Source organism: Dromiciops gliroides, chromosome 6 (genome assembly GCF_019393635.1).
Source record: "Dromiciops gliroides isolate mDroGli1 chromosome 6, mDroGli1.pri, whole genome shotgun sequence".
Taxonomy (NCBI): domain Eukaryota; kingdom Metazoa; phylum Chordata; class Mammalia; order Microbiotheria; family Microbiotheriidae; genus Dromiciops; species Dromiciops gliroides.
The window spans coordinates 209,291,189-209,303,489 of record NC_057866.1 but is presented as its reverse complement, the minus strand read 5'-3'; the positions used below and the strand labels follow the sequence as shown (position 1 = coordinate 209,303,489).

The following is a 12,301-nucleotide window of genomic DNA, read 5'->3' as shown; positions in this document are numbered from 1 at the left end:
ACTGCGCCACCTAGCTGCCCCTATAGATAAGGTTTTTACATTTTTATAAGGTTTCTTGGTCTTCCAGGGGCTCCCTCTCTTACCCAAACTGGAAAACTCAACCTGAGAGACCAGAGGTCCCCTTACTTTTGCCTCTGAAGACCCACCTCCATTTCCTTAACCTTTTTTCTTGTCTCTTTCCCCTTTCTGTGACCAAGACTTTCTACTTCCTGTTAAGAGCCTAAACTCTTGGCCAACAGGATTTGCCACTAAGACTTTTTGTCTCTTCAAGCTTTTATGAGCTTGAATAAGTCATGCAACTAAATAAATACCTTAAGGTAATCTCTGTCTTTTCTAAATTGCACAAAAACATCAAACATAACGAAACCAGGCAGAACTCAGGAATAATTTCTCAGTTGTTTATTGTTATTGTGTTTCCTTTAAACAATAATGAATTTGTTTTTCTTTTAATCAAGTTTCCTTGTACAACATGACAAATATGGTAATATTTTTCATAATCATACATGTATAACCCATATCTGATTGTTTGCTGCCTCAGGGAGGGGATAGGGGAGGGAGGGAAAGAGGGATAAAAATTGGAACCCAAAGCTATAAATAAAAATGTTTATTTAAAAAAAAACAATAATGAAGCTCCCATCTAAACCAAACTGCCAGGTAATAATGCAGATCTAAGGATAATGCTTTGTTTTAAAATGTCTTCCTTTTTTAAAATGATTTTTAGATAATGGCCCTTGTTTAGGCTTTCGGAAACCCGATCAGCCATACGAGTGGATCTCATATAAAGAGGTAAGATTCTGTGTTTTCAAACCTCATTTAACCTACACACATGTCATTTCAGACTGGACACATTATACAGAATATTTGTAAAGCTAGAAGGAATTGGAGATAACCAATTCCCTTATTTTCCTATTTTACTTATTTTACTGTCGAGGTGAATGATGCATCCAGGGTTGCACAGAGCAGGCTAATAACTAACTCAGAGCTAGAGGCCAGGTCTCCTACCTGCCAGGCCATCGCCTGTTTCCAGGTTGTCCCCCCAGCCCCTCCTGATTCCATCTCTCACATTTGAACCTGGAATGGTGTTTGTCCTGATCCAGTCTTGGGAAACTGCACACGTGCCTAGAGAAGGTGCTTAGGAGGTATAGGCTGATGCTCATTGAACAGTGAGATTCTTCAGGAACTTGGAAACAAAAGAAATATTGACATCCTGGACAGCTTCCCCCCACCCCGGCGGGGGGGGGGGGGGGAGTGCATTCTGATTCTTGGATGGGGCCTCACTTTAAATAGTTTTATTCTAGATGGTGGAGGGATTTAACTGAGCTGTAAAACTTTTAGAGAGGGTGGAGACATCATTCATGGGGAGATGGGGGAAAGGATTGTTTGCCACAAATGTAGATCCCACTGCTTTTCCCTGGGCCAAATAGTGCCGTACGAACAGCTAGAAATGTTGACTTTGGAATGTTTTGTGCTTGATGGTCCCAGAAAATTGTGCACTTCATTCCCAGGAAACCCAACTGCCTAAAAAAATCTCCCTCCCAAATACCCCTGGCATAGAAATAAACAGATGCCTGAGATTCAGGTTAAGTGGCTGGATGAGTTTGAGAGCAGACATGGAATGTGTTACATTTGCAGTTGACACCATAGTCAGTGCCTTGTAGTTTTGAGTGGTTTTATAGACAGTGCCCTCGGATACCACTGGAGGCGAGAGGTTGGAGTGTGGACCGCTTAGCCTCTGTTCTTAGCCACTTAGATACCCAAGAGTTCTGCGATGTGCTTATCTTTCCTGCTTAGGCTTAAATATTCCTTGTTTTCATCTCCATCTAGCAGTTTTAGGAGAATGCCTCCAAAGGGTTCTTATTTTAGTGTTTTCATCTTTAGTGGGAGGTGGTTGGATAGGGGTGTGAAATGATCTGCAAAGAGCCCCTCATTCTTTTTAGGACCAAGTGTGGGAATGGGGTTAGGGAGATTCTCTTCAGCTTAATTAAAATAGAGAATATCTTTTTGTTGAACCCTTGTTCAAGAAAAACTGGTTTATTTAGTTCATTCTGTCAGCCAGAACTCTCTTAATTGTGGCATGATGGAGAATGTTGGATCCCAGCACCATCTTAACTAGATGAGCCTGGGAAAGTCATTTTAACCTCCCTGAACCCTGCAAAATAAGTTTGATACCAGTTAAATATGACCTGCCTCACGGGGTTGGTGCAGAGGAAGTGGTTTGTAAACACTGAATCATCAGAGAATATGAGTTATGCTTTATGTGGTTTTTGTTATTATATAAAAAGCAACCTTATAACATCGATGAACCTAGGTCCTGCAGTATACTAAAGCACTTTCTGAATTGTCAAAGAAAACGTTAATAATCTATCTTTGGCGTCATATTGTTTAAATATATCTTCTAGTTCTTCAAATCTCTCTTTATATACACATTAGAATCTCTATGTAGCATATGTTACATGTGTATGTCATATTATATATGGGTACATACATAGCTATAATTTATGTGTGGCATAAAGTATGGCTTTGTCTGTATATATTTCTAAATGGATAGCTATAATTGACATATACACACATAGCTATTATACATATACACATGCATGCATATATAACTACATACAAACACACGTCTAGCTATAATCTCTAGATAGCACTGTCATTTTCTAACCAGAACACACTGCATCCTCTGATGATGTCAGATATCTGCATTGTTTGGACTATTGAGTTTTCTGAAGTTCCTAGCTCAAATTTTACAGCTTTGCTTTTGAAGAGTATCTAAATTAGATTTAACTGCTTAAAAAAATAAGCAGCCTGCTGGTATTGGGGACCCAGACCTGCAGTCCCAGCTCCCAGGAAGCTGGGTTGGTGGATTGCCAGAGTTCAGGAGTTCTGAGCCACAATCCTGAGGCTGGCACTAATATGGTGGGCCCCTGTGAGTAGCAGGGGCAAAGGGAGTGGGAGTCAGTAGGGAAGGGTACAAGGCTTCCTAACGAGGGCCTACCTGGCTCTGCTTAGAAAGGGAGGGCCAATTAGTGGCTTCAGGTTTAGAGGTGGCCAGCCTGCCTGAGATAGGAAGAGTCATTCTCAAAAAGAAAACAAAACTAAGATAAACAAAACAAATTTTAAAATGTGCAATTGCAGATATTTTTAGCCCCTTCCCCAGTTATAAATATTAAAATCTTACAGTAGTGTCTGGGATGATCAGCCATCCAGCCTTGCCAGTAGCTGCCCTCCTCTAAGCAGAATGAGAGTACGACCCAGAGTGAAAGCCCCACTAAAGTTTGAGGGGGATACAGGTTGCCCCTGACAAGAGCTGTGGAACTTTGGGCAGGTCTCTCTGAGACCCCTCTGAGATTCCATCCCCTCAGTTGTTGTTAAGGTGGGTATCATGCTATCTCTACTACCCACCTCACAAGTGAGCACCTTCCAAAAGCTTCAAGATTCTATAAAGGGTGAGTTGTCTTTAGGTTAGAGATAAGGTGGAGAGCCCTGGAGGAGGGGTCAGGAGGAGGCAGAAGAGGAGAAGCAATCTGGGGAGTGCCTTGTCAGGAGGGTCCCAGCTCTCAGAAAACCAAGAAGGAGGAGTGAAAAAGGGACCATTAGATTTAGCTGGTGGCTTATTGAGGGCAGAGCTTTAATAGAAGGTGGGAGGAAAGAGGAGGAGTGAATAACCATTGAAGAAAAGAATTTGGAAGAGGAAAGAGAGAGAGACCCAGCAATAGGGGACAAGGGAGGCCTGGGGAAATATCATGTGGGTGGGGGCAGAGTTTGGGGTTTTGTTATTGTTGCTTGTTTTGTTTTTAAAGATAGGCAGAGTATAGGGCACCAGAGGAGGTGAAGATAGTTGTTGGGAATGCAGCCAAGAGGGAAGGAAAGAATAAGCATTTATTAAGCACCTACCATGTGCCAGGCAGTGTGCTTTACTATTATCCCATTGATTCTTTTCTTTTTTTTGTGGGGCAGTGAGGGTTAAGTGACTTGCCCAGGGTCACACAGCTAGTAAGTTTCAAGTGTCTTAGGCCAGATGTGAACTCAGGTTCTCCTGAATCCAGGGCCAGTGCTTTATCCACTGTGCCACCTAGCTTCCCCCTATCCCATTGTTTCTTACAATAACCTTGAGAGGTAGAAGTTATTATTAACCCCATTTTACAGTTGTGGAAACTGAGTCAAAGAGCTTAAATGATTTGCCCAGAGTCACTCAGCTATTAAATCTCAGGGTGAATTGGAACTCAGTTCTTCCTGACTTCAGGCCCAATTCATTAGGTCACCAGCTGCCTCTCGAGACAAATCTGTAACAGACTTGTCCTGAGAGGCAGCTTGTTATAAAGAATAGATCCTGGGCACTTGGAGTCTGTGTTTCGGAGTAATCAGGGGTTGGGATGGGATGATGATTTGTATGTAGCAGTCCTGAGTTATAAACTTTTTTGTTCCTTGCTTTAAAAGAGACACTGAAAGCAATGCCATTTCTTCCTGCATTTATCCCAAATCAAAAAACAAACCTGGGCTGCTTTGTGTAGCCAATGTTGACAAATGTCCAGGTGCCCCGTATTGAGGAAACATGAAATACAAAAATGAAAACTGATGGCCAGGGGTGCAGAGTATTTTATAAGAGAATTCAGCACAAGTTCCTTCAGTGAGGAGCTGCTCTGGGGTCTTCAGATGGAAGAACTGTCGATCAGGGCATGCCTGCCTAGGCATGTGTGTGCGTGATGTAGTGGTAAGAACTCCAGATCTGGGTTCGAATACTGGCCCCAAACCTTGGGGTCATATCACAGTCAGGTGACTACCTCCCCAAGCTACAGTTTCCTTATCTCTGTCAGGAAGATAAAAATAGTCTACTTACCTTGCAGACTTGTGAGAAACTCTCTGTGGAACTTTTGCCATCTCAATGGGAGTTACTGATCGCCTTCCATTTCCTCTGCCCTGTCTTTGTATCAAGGCTGGACCACATCATGCATTGGCCCTTTACCGAGTAGGACTATGTTTGTGTGATTATGCCAGGTGCCTCCCATGGGCTTCTGCTGCTGACTATCTTTTTCTTCCAGGTTGCAGACAAGGCCGAGTGTATAGGCTCAGCGCTTCTCCAGAAGGGTTACAAGGCATCGCAAGATCAATACTTCGGCATCTTTGCTCAAAATAGGCCTGAGGTATTAATGATTAAGGATAGACTGAGCACTTGGTCTTGAGCCTTTTTGGTTTGCCTTGATTCTTGATCATGCCTGGGAGTGAGTAAGTATTAGAGTTCTCAGCTGCTGTCATGCCCAGGTATGCGTTGTGCTCTGCCTCTCACAGAAAGCCTGGCGTTATGTAAAGGCCTAGCATTTCAAGGGGACGCCAACTGACGTTCTCTTGGGGAATGTCCTCCCGAATAATGATGTCTGATCACATACCTGTTATTAAAACCTCAGAACATATATTGGACAGAGAGGAAACCTTTAGTAAAAAAAAAAATAAAAACATAACTTAGGAAGTGGGTAGAAACCAAGATAAATTTTTTTTCCTAAAACTACTCTAAAATTTTTATTCCTTGCAAAAGATATTTTTGTTCTAGTAAAATCATAAAAGTTTAGAATTAAATTCCTTGAAGATTGCCAACAATACAAAACAAAGTATCTTAAGACTGGCTAGCCTGACTTGACTTTCCGCTCACAGCATTTGATTGTATCCTTTATACCGGACAGTGATACAAGATGTTGATACAAACACAGAGCAAATCAATTAGACTCAAATGACAAGTGTGTGTGATTTGATCATGCAAAAGCAGTTGGGTTATTCTGCCCCAGTTATCAGCAGAACAGTTCCCATTTAAGAAGCAGTGCCACAAGCCCCTGCTAGCATCCAAATTGTATTCCTCTTAGGCATTTCTGACCATCATTTTACCTTTTCATCTGTTTTACACGAAAACAGAAAGTGTCAGGGAGAAACCCGTATTTCCTTCTTAGTTTTAAATATGCTACATTGTTAATGTATAAGGAAAGACATATTATAAGTGAGTGAATTGGCGATCCTATCGAAGGACAATTTTATAACAAAGCAAAACTAGCAGGTTGTTTCCTTGATGAGAACCGTTGCTACATTTTTTTTCTCCGTTACAGTCACACTTGCTTAAGAGGTTAAATTGTCTTCTCTTATGCTACATTGAAAGAGCATTTTCTGTAGGAATGCATTATGTTTCTGCCTTCTTGCAGTCAGAAAACAACACACACTCTGAGTCAAACATTCCTGTTCAAACAATCCATAATTTTGTCTCAACACAGGAGAGGGACACACAGACCAAGAGGTAGAAAGAGAGCCAGAGAAAGAGTAAGTGAGACAGGGACACGGATAGAGACACAGAGATGGGGGCAGATCTCTGCAGCTTTTAACATTCTTAACTACCTCCTCCTTCTTGAAATACCTATTTTTGCTGGTTCTCATGCCCCTTTGACTTCTTTGTTCTCAGAATGAGGGCATGCCACTCGATTCTGTCTTGGCTTTCTCTTCTTTTTTCCCTTCAACTTGCATCTGCTACCCTAGTGTCTGCTCTCATCCCTGGGCAAATAATTCCTAGATCTGCCTCTCTATCCATATCCATTTGAGTATTCTGCTTTCACCTCTGCCCAAAAAAGTAGCTGTGTCCAAAAACCCCTCACCGGCCTCCTTGCCTAAGTTCTTTATTTCTATGAACAATATTAACATTTTCTTTCTCTTGATCCAAAGCTTTAGCATCGTCTTTGACTTCCCTCTCCTTGGCTTCAAATTCTGCTAGTTCTTACTTAACTTTGTGTGTGCCCTTTCTTTCCATTCATACCATCGCTACTCTTACTTCAAGTCCTTAGGCCATGAGTGGACTAGAAACTCCCGAACTAAATTGTCTGTTTGACCATTCCACTCCCATCCACACTGTCAAATTAATCTTCAAATAGAATGCTACTTTGGTTATGTCACTGCTGGAATTTTCAGTGATTTATCACCTCTGCTCAGTCTTTGCCTAACATTCCAGATGTCCCCTAAATTCGGACTCTATCTTATTTTCCTTGTCTTCTTTCCCATTCTCCTTATTTAAATCTGCTCCAGGCAACTTCTCCCCCTTGTACCTGGTGATTTCCTGTCTCTGCACCCACCTTCCCACAGTCTTTTCTTCCAGTCTGGAATGTCCTTCACCTTTCTTTCTCCCTATCCTTCAAGACTCAGCTTCCTTCTTCCTGTAAAATTTCTCAAGCCCACACTAGCCCATAGTAATCTCTCTTTCTTTGCTGTTAATTAGTCATTCAGTCATGTTTGACCCTTCTATGGTGTGGGCAGTAGCACACCAAGCACTTCTGTCCTCCACTATCTCTCAAAGTCTGTCCAAGCTCATGTTTGTTGCTTCCATGATGCCATCTCTCCATCTTATCCTCTGCTGTCCCCTTTTCCTTCCCAACATCAGGGTCCTTTCCAATGAGACCTGCCTTCTCATTATATGGTCCAAGTATTTAAGCTTCAGTATGAATAGCCTGAATTAATTTCTTTAAGTATCAATTAATTTGATCTCCTTGCTGTCCAAGGGACTCTCAACAGCTTCACCCAGATCCACACTTCGAAAGTGTCGATTCTCCACTCAAAAACTATAGCTTTTACTGTACAGATCTTTGCTGGCAAGGTGATGTCTCTGCTTTTTTAATATGCTCTCCTTCCAGTACACCATGCTTTGTTTCTAGGGAGCAAGTATCTTTTAATTTCATGGCTGCAATTGCTGTCTGCAGCGATCTCTGAGCCTGAGAAGATAAAAATCTGATATTGCTTCCATTGCTTCTCCCTCTGTTTGTCAAGAAGTGATAGGACCAGTTGTCATGATCTTAATTTTTTGATGTTAAGCTTCAAGCCAGCTCTTCCACTTTTCTCTTTCCTCCTCATCAAGAGGCTTCTTCATTCTTTTTTCCCTTTCTGCCATCAGAGTGGTATCATCTGCATATCTGAGATTATTGATATTTCTCCTAGCAACCTTAATTCTAGCTTTGGATTCATCCAGCCTGGAATTTCACATGCTATACTCTAAGTTAAATAAATAAAGTTACAACATGCAGCTTTGACATATCCTTTTCCAATCTTAAACCAGTCAGTTGTTCTATGATCAGTTCTAACTGTTGCTTTTTGGCCGACAAACAGATTACACAGAAGACAAGTAAGATGATCTGGTATTCCTGTCTCTTTGAGAACTTTCCACATTTTGTTGTGACCCACACAGTCAAAAACTTCAGGGGAGTCAGTGATACAGAAGTGGATCCTTTTCTGGAACTCCCTGGCTTTCTCCATAATCCAGTGAATGTTGGCAATTTGGTCTCTAGTTCCTCTACCTTTTTGAAAACCAGCCTGCTCTTCTAATAATTCTTAGTTCACATATTGCTGAAGCCTAGCTTGCAGAATCTTAAGCATAACCTTGCTAGCATGTGAAATGAGTACAATTGTCAGTGATTTGAACATTCTTTGGCATTGTCCTTCTTTGGGATTGGAACATAAACTAAACTTTTCCAATCCAGTGGTCACTGTTGTGTTTTTCCAAATTTGCTGGCATATTTTACATTAACAGCATCATCTTTTAGGATTTTAAATAGTTCAGATGGAATTCTGTCACATCCATTAACCTTATTGTTAGCAATGTTACCTAAGGCCCTCTTTCTTCAGTTTCAATCAGAATTTTGCAATAACAAGCTCATGATCTGAACCACAGACTGCTCCAGAGCTTGTTTTAACTGGTTATATAGAGCTTCTCCACCTTTGGCTGCAATGTATATAATCAGTCTGATTTTAATATTGACTGTCTGGTGATATCTATGTGCAGAATTCCCTTTTGGATTGTTGGGAAAGAGTGTTTGCTGTCACCAGTGAGTTATCTTTTTTTTTTTTTTTTAGTGAGGCAATTGGGGTAAAGTGACTTGCCCAGGGTCACACAGCTAGTAAGTGTTAAGTGTCTGAGGCTGGATTTGAACTCAGGTACTCCTGAATCCAGGGCCGGTGTTCTATCCAGTGTGCCCCCTAGCTGCCCCTACCAGTGAGTTATCTTGACAGAACTCCATTAGTCTCTGCCCTGCTTCATTTTGTACTCCAAGGCCAAACTTGCCTGTTATTCTAATTATCATTTGATTTCCTGCTTTAGCTTTCCAATCCCCTATAATTAATGTGCCATCTCTTTTTGGTGTTATTTCTAGACATTGTAGGTCTTCAGAGAGCTGATGAGCTCAGGTCTCTTCAGCATCAGTGGTTGGAGCACAGACTTGTGTCACTGTGGTGTTGAACAGTTTGCCTCATATTTGCTCACCATCAATTGCCTGTACAAAATATTTGGCCCTTTCTTATGTCCTTTCTTGATAGAAGCTCAGAAAAAGCTCAGTTGGAAGAGACTTCAGAGGCCATGGAGTCCAAAGTGGACTTGAGCAGGAATTCTCCATCAATTGGTCATCCTGCTTCTACTTGAACACCTCCAGGGAAGGTGTCCCTTCCCCATCCCCTGTGAACCTCTGAAAACATTTGATTCTTGGATACCTCCAATTGTTAGATGGTTTTTTTCTCATGTCAAAATTACTTGTGCCTTCCTTCAGATTCCATGCAGAAGTCTGAGCCTTCTTCTGTAAGATTACTGTCTTCAAGTTTTTGAAGGACCCTCATCTTCCCATCCCCACCAAGTCTTCCTTTTTCTTAGTTAAAAATCCTGAGTTTCTTCAAACCTGATAATCTTATGAACATGATTTCCAGGTTTCTTCCCATCTTACTTGTTTTCCTCTGGACTTGCTTTTACTTCTCAATGTCCTTCCTAGAAGGTGGGGTCTGACCAGGGCATAGGACAATAGGAGCTGCCACTTGCCTTGTTCTGAACACCTTGTAGCCTAAGAGAGGATTCAGGTTTGGGTTTGGGGTTTTTTGGATATTATGTCACACAGTAGAATCCTTATATTACTTAAGTTCATACACACTCACATAATTTATGCCTTGTTTTCATAACTGAACTGTAACCCCCCTGAGGGCAGGAACCACATTTTACACTGCTTTGTCTTCTATGTAGTTCTCAGCATGGTATCTGGCATAGAGCCTTGTTAGGGAGCTCCATGTGTTTTTAAGATGAACTTTTAGTACATGATGCTTCTATGACCTTTCTTGTTTGTGTTTTGTTTTCTCTTCCAACCTCCACCATGTAGTGGGTGATTATTGAACAGGGTTGCTATGCCTACTCAATGGTGGTGGTCCCTCTTTATGATACCCTTGGAAACGAAGCGATCACATACATAATTAACAAAGGTAATTTGTTCATATTCTTTCAAGTGGATGTTGGCTTAACAATTGATTAAACATGGTTCTTTTGAATATTTTTCTTTCATTTAATTTTGGGGGGTGTTTTAATGATATCTAATCTGCTTAAAGTATAAACGTATCTAATACTGCTTTAATGTATGGTGAATAAATGGTATCTTGGCACAAATAGTACTTGGGCCTTCAATAATGCCAAATTTAATCTTAATTGTATCTTTTCTCTTCCAGCTGAACTGTCTTTGGTTTTTGTTGATAAGCCAGAGAAAGCAAACCTTATACTAGACTCTGTAGAAAACAAGCTAACCCCAGTTCTTAAAACCGTAATCATCATGGACCCCTTTGACAGTTATCTCGTGGAACGAGGCAAGAAATGTGGGCTGGAAATAATGAGCATGAAAGCATTGGAGGTAATTACACAGGACTCTTCTGCTGGTGTGGGCAATCATAGTATGCTAGGGCTGGAAAGGATCTCAGGTAATATCTTTTAACTCTCCCACTTCTCAGATGAGAAAATTGAGACCTTACAAAATTAATTGACTTGACAGTTATTACATAGCTAGTTAATGGCAGAGGCATGACTATCATTTAGGCTCCCTAATTTCTAAATTCAGTGCTTTCCCCACTATATCACCCTGCTTTCTATGTGTGGACTTTTACCAAGGGTTAATTGGCTCCTTGGTCTGAATATCCTAGCCCAAGGAAGGCAAGGTTTTAATCCTTGTATATGCCAATCGACTTTACCCTGTTCCATGACTGTAGACGGTACCTCTAAGCTCGGTTGGTCATTTTGCCTGTCCCATTCATATAATTAGGAAAGTACAAATCCCTCTCTGTCTTTGGACACACAAGTCGTATGTGTCCAACAGACTTTGACCTGAAAGGAAACACATTGTGATGCCCAGTGAAGGAGCCAAACATTTAGGTACAGAGTACTTAGTCTGGCCCAAGACCATGAGAAAACCTGGGGTTTGGAGGTTCCTTATAATCAGACTTCCTGAGGCAACTCATGCCCTCTTGACCTTTCTGAATGTGAATTAGTCTTTCAGGTTTCCACAAGTTGGAAATCTAAAAGGAATGCTTGAAAGGCAGCATGGTCTAGTGGATAGAACACCAGGATTGGAACTAGGGGGTTGTGGTTGTTATTATTGAGTGACACCATGGACCATAACCCCACAGACTCTTCCATCCTCCACTGTCTCCCAAAGTCTGTCTAAGCTCATGATTATTGTGTCCATGACATGATCCATCCCACCCTCTGCCATCCCTTCTTTTGCTTTCAATTATTCCCAACATCAGGGTAAAAATGGATTAATTCCCACTTCTTATGCTACCTATGTGACCTTGAGAAAGTCAATCTCTCTAGGTCTCAGTTTTCTTAAGTATAAAGGAAGGAGGCTTGACTAGATAGACCCCCTTTCCCTTCTATGTCTTAAATCTGGGGCCCTGTGAGCCAATGACTCTAGGTAAGTCAGTTGACCTATCTAGCTTCCATTTCCTTTTGGAAGATAGAAATAAGAGCAACTATGTCACAAGGAGGTTGTGAGAACTAAAGGAGATAAGGGCACTTAGCAACCTGAAAACATGACAAAAACAAGTCCATGGTATAGTCCACCCAGATATGCACTTCCTAGATGTGTGAAAAGCAGGAAGCTATTTAGAATACTCTTTTTAGTGTGTGTGTCTCCCTCAATATACCCTCCTGAGAGTTTCTGTCTTAAATATTGATTTCTCTTTCTAAAGGTGGCAGGGCGGGGCTGGGGGAGAGGGAAGGGAAGAGGAGGCGGGGGAGATTCCTGCAAATATGGATTTCTAGAACCTCACAGGCTTTTCATGGGTGTGAAAACTAGAGGTAATTCATCAGCCTGGGACCACACTTAAATTTCTCTCTTGTAGAGGATCTGTTTCTATTTTATTTTTGCCTTTTGCACCAAACTTAATGTATTCATTGCATTGTACTAGCTGGCAGGGTTCGTGTGTATATGTGTGCATGTGTGTTTACACAGCACTCATGTCCTCCTATGCACATATACATTTTTAAGAGGGT

At 41.4% G+C, this 12,301-nt stretch overlaps 1 protein-coding gene across 5 annotated transcripts in view; it reads left to right on the top strand.

Annotated features, from left to right (window-relative positions):
• Positions 1–12,301, top strand: part of ACSL1 (acyl-CoA synthetase long chain family member 1) — an 85,854-nt gene that overhangs the window by 47,996 nt on the left and 25,557 nt on the right. For all 5 annotated transcript variants that reach the window (XM_043969992.1, XM_043969993.1, XM_043969995.1 and 2 more), the window contains exons 4-7: positions 722–786; positions 5,040–5,141; positions 10,146–10,245; positions 10,486–10,664. In XM_043969992.1, the coding sequence (XP_043825927.1) occupies positions 722–786; positions 5,040–5,141; positions 10,146–10,245; positions 10,486–10,664 (446 nt within the window). The remainder of the gene's footprint in view (positions 1–721; positions 787–5,039; positions 5,142–10,145; positions 10,246–10,485; positions 10,665–12,301) is intronic.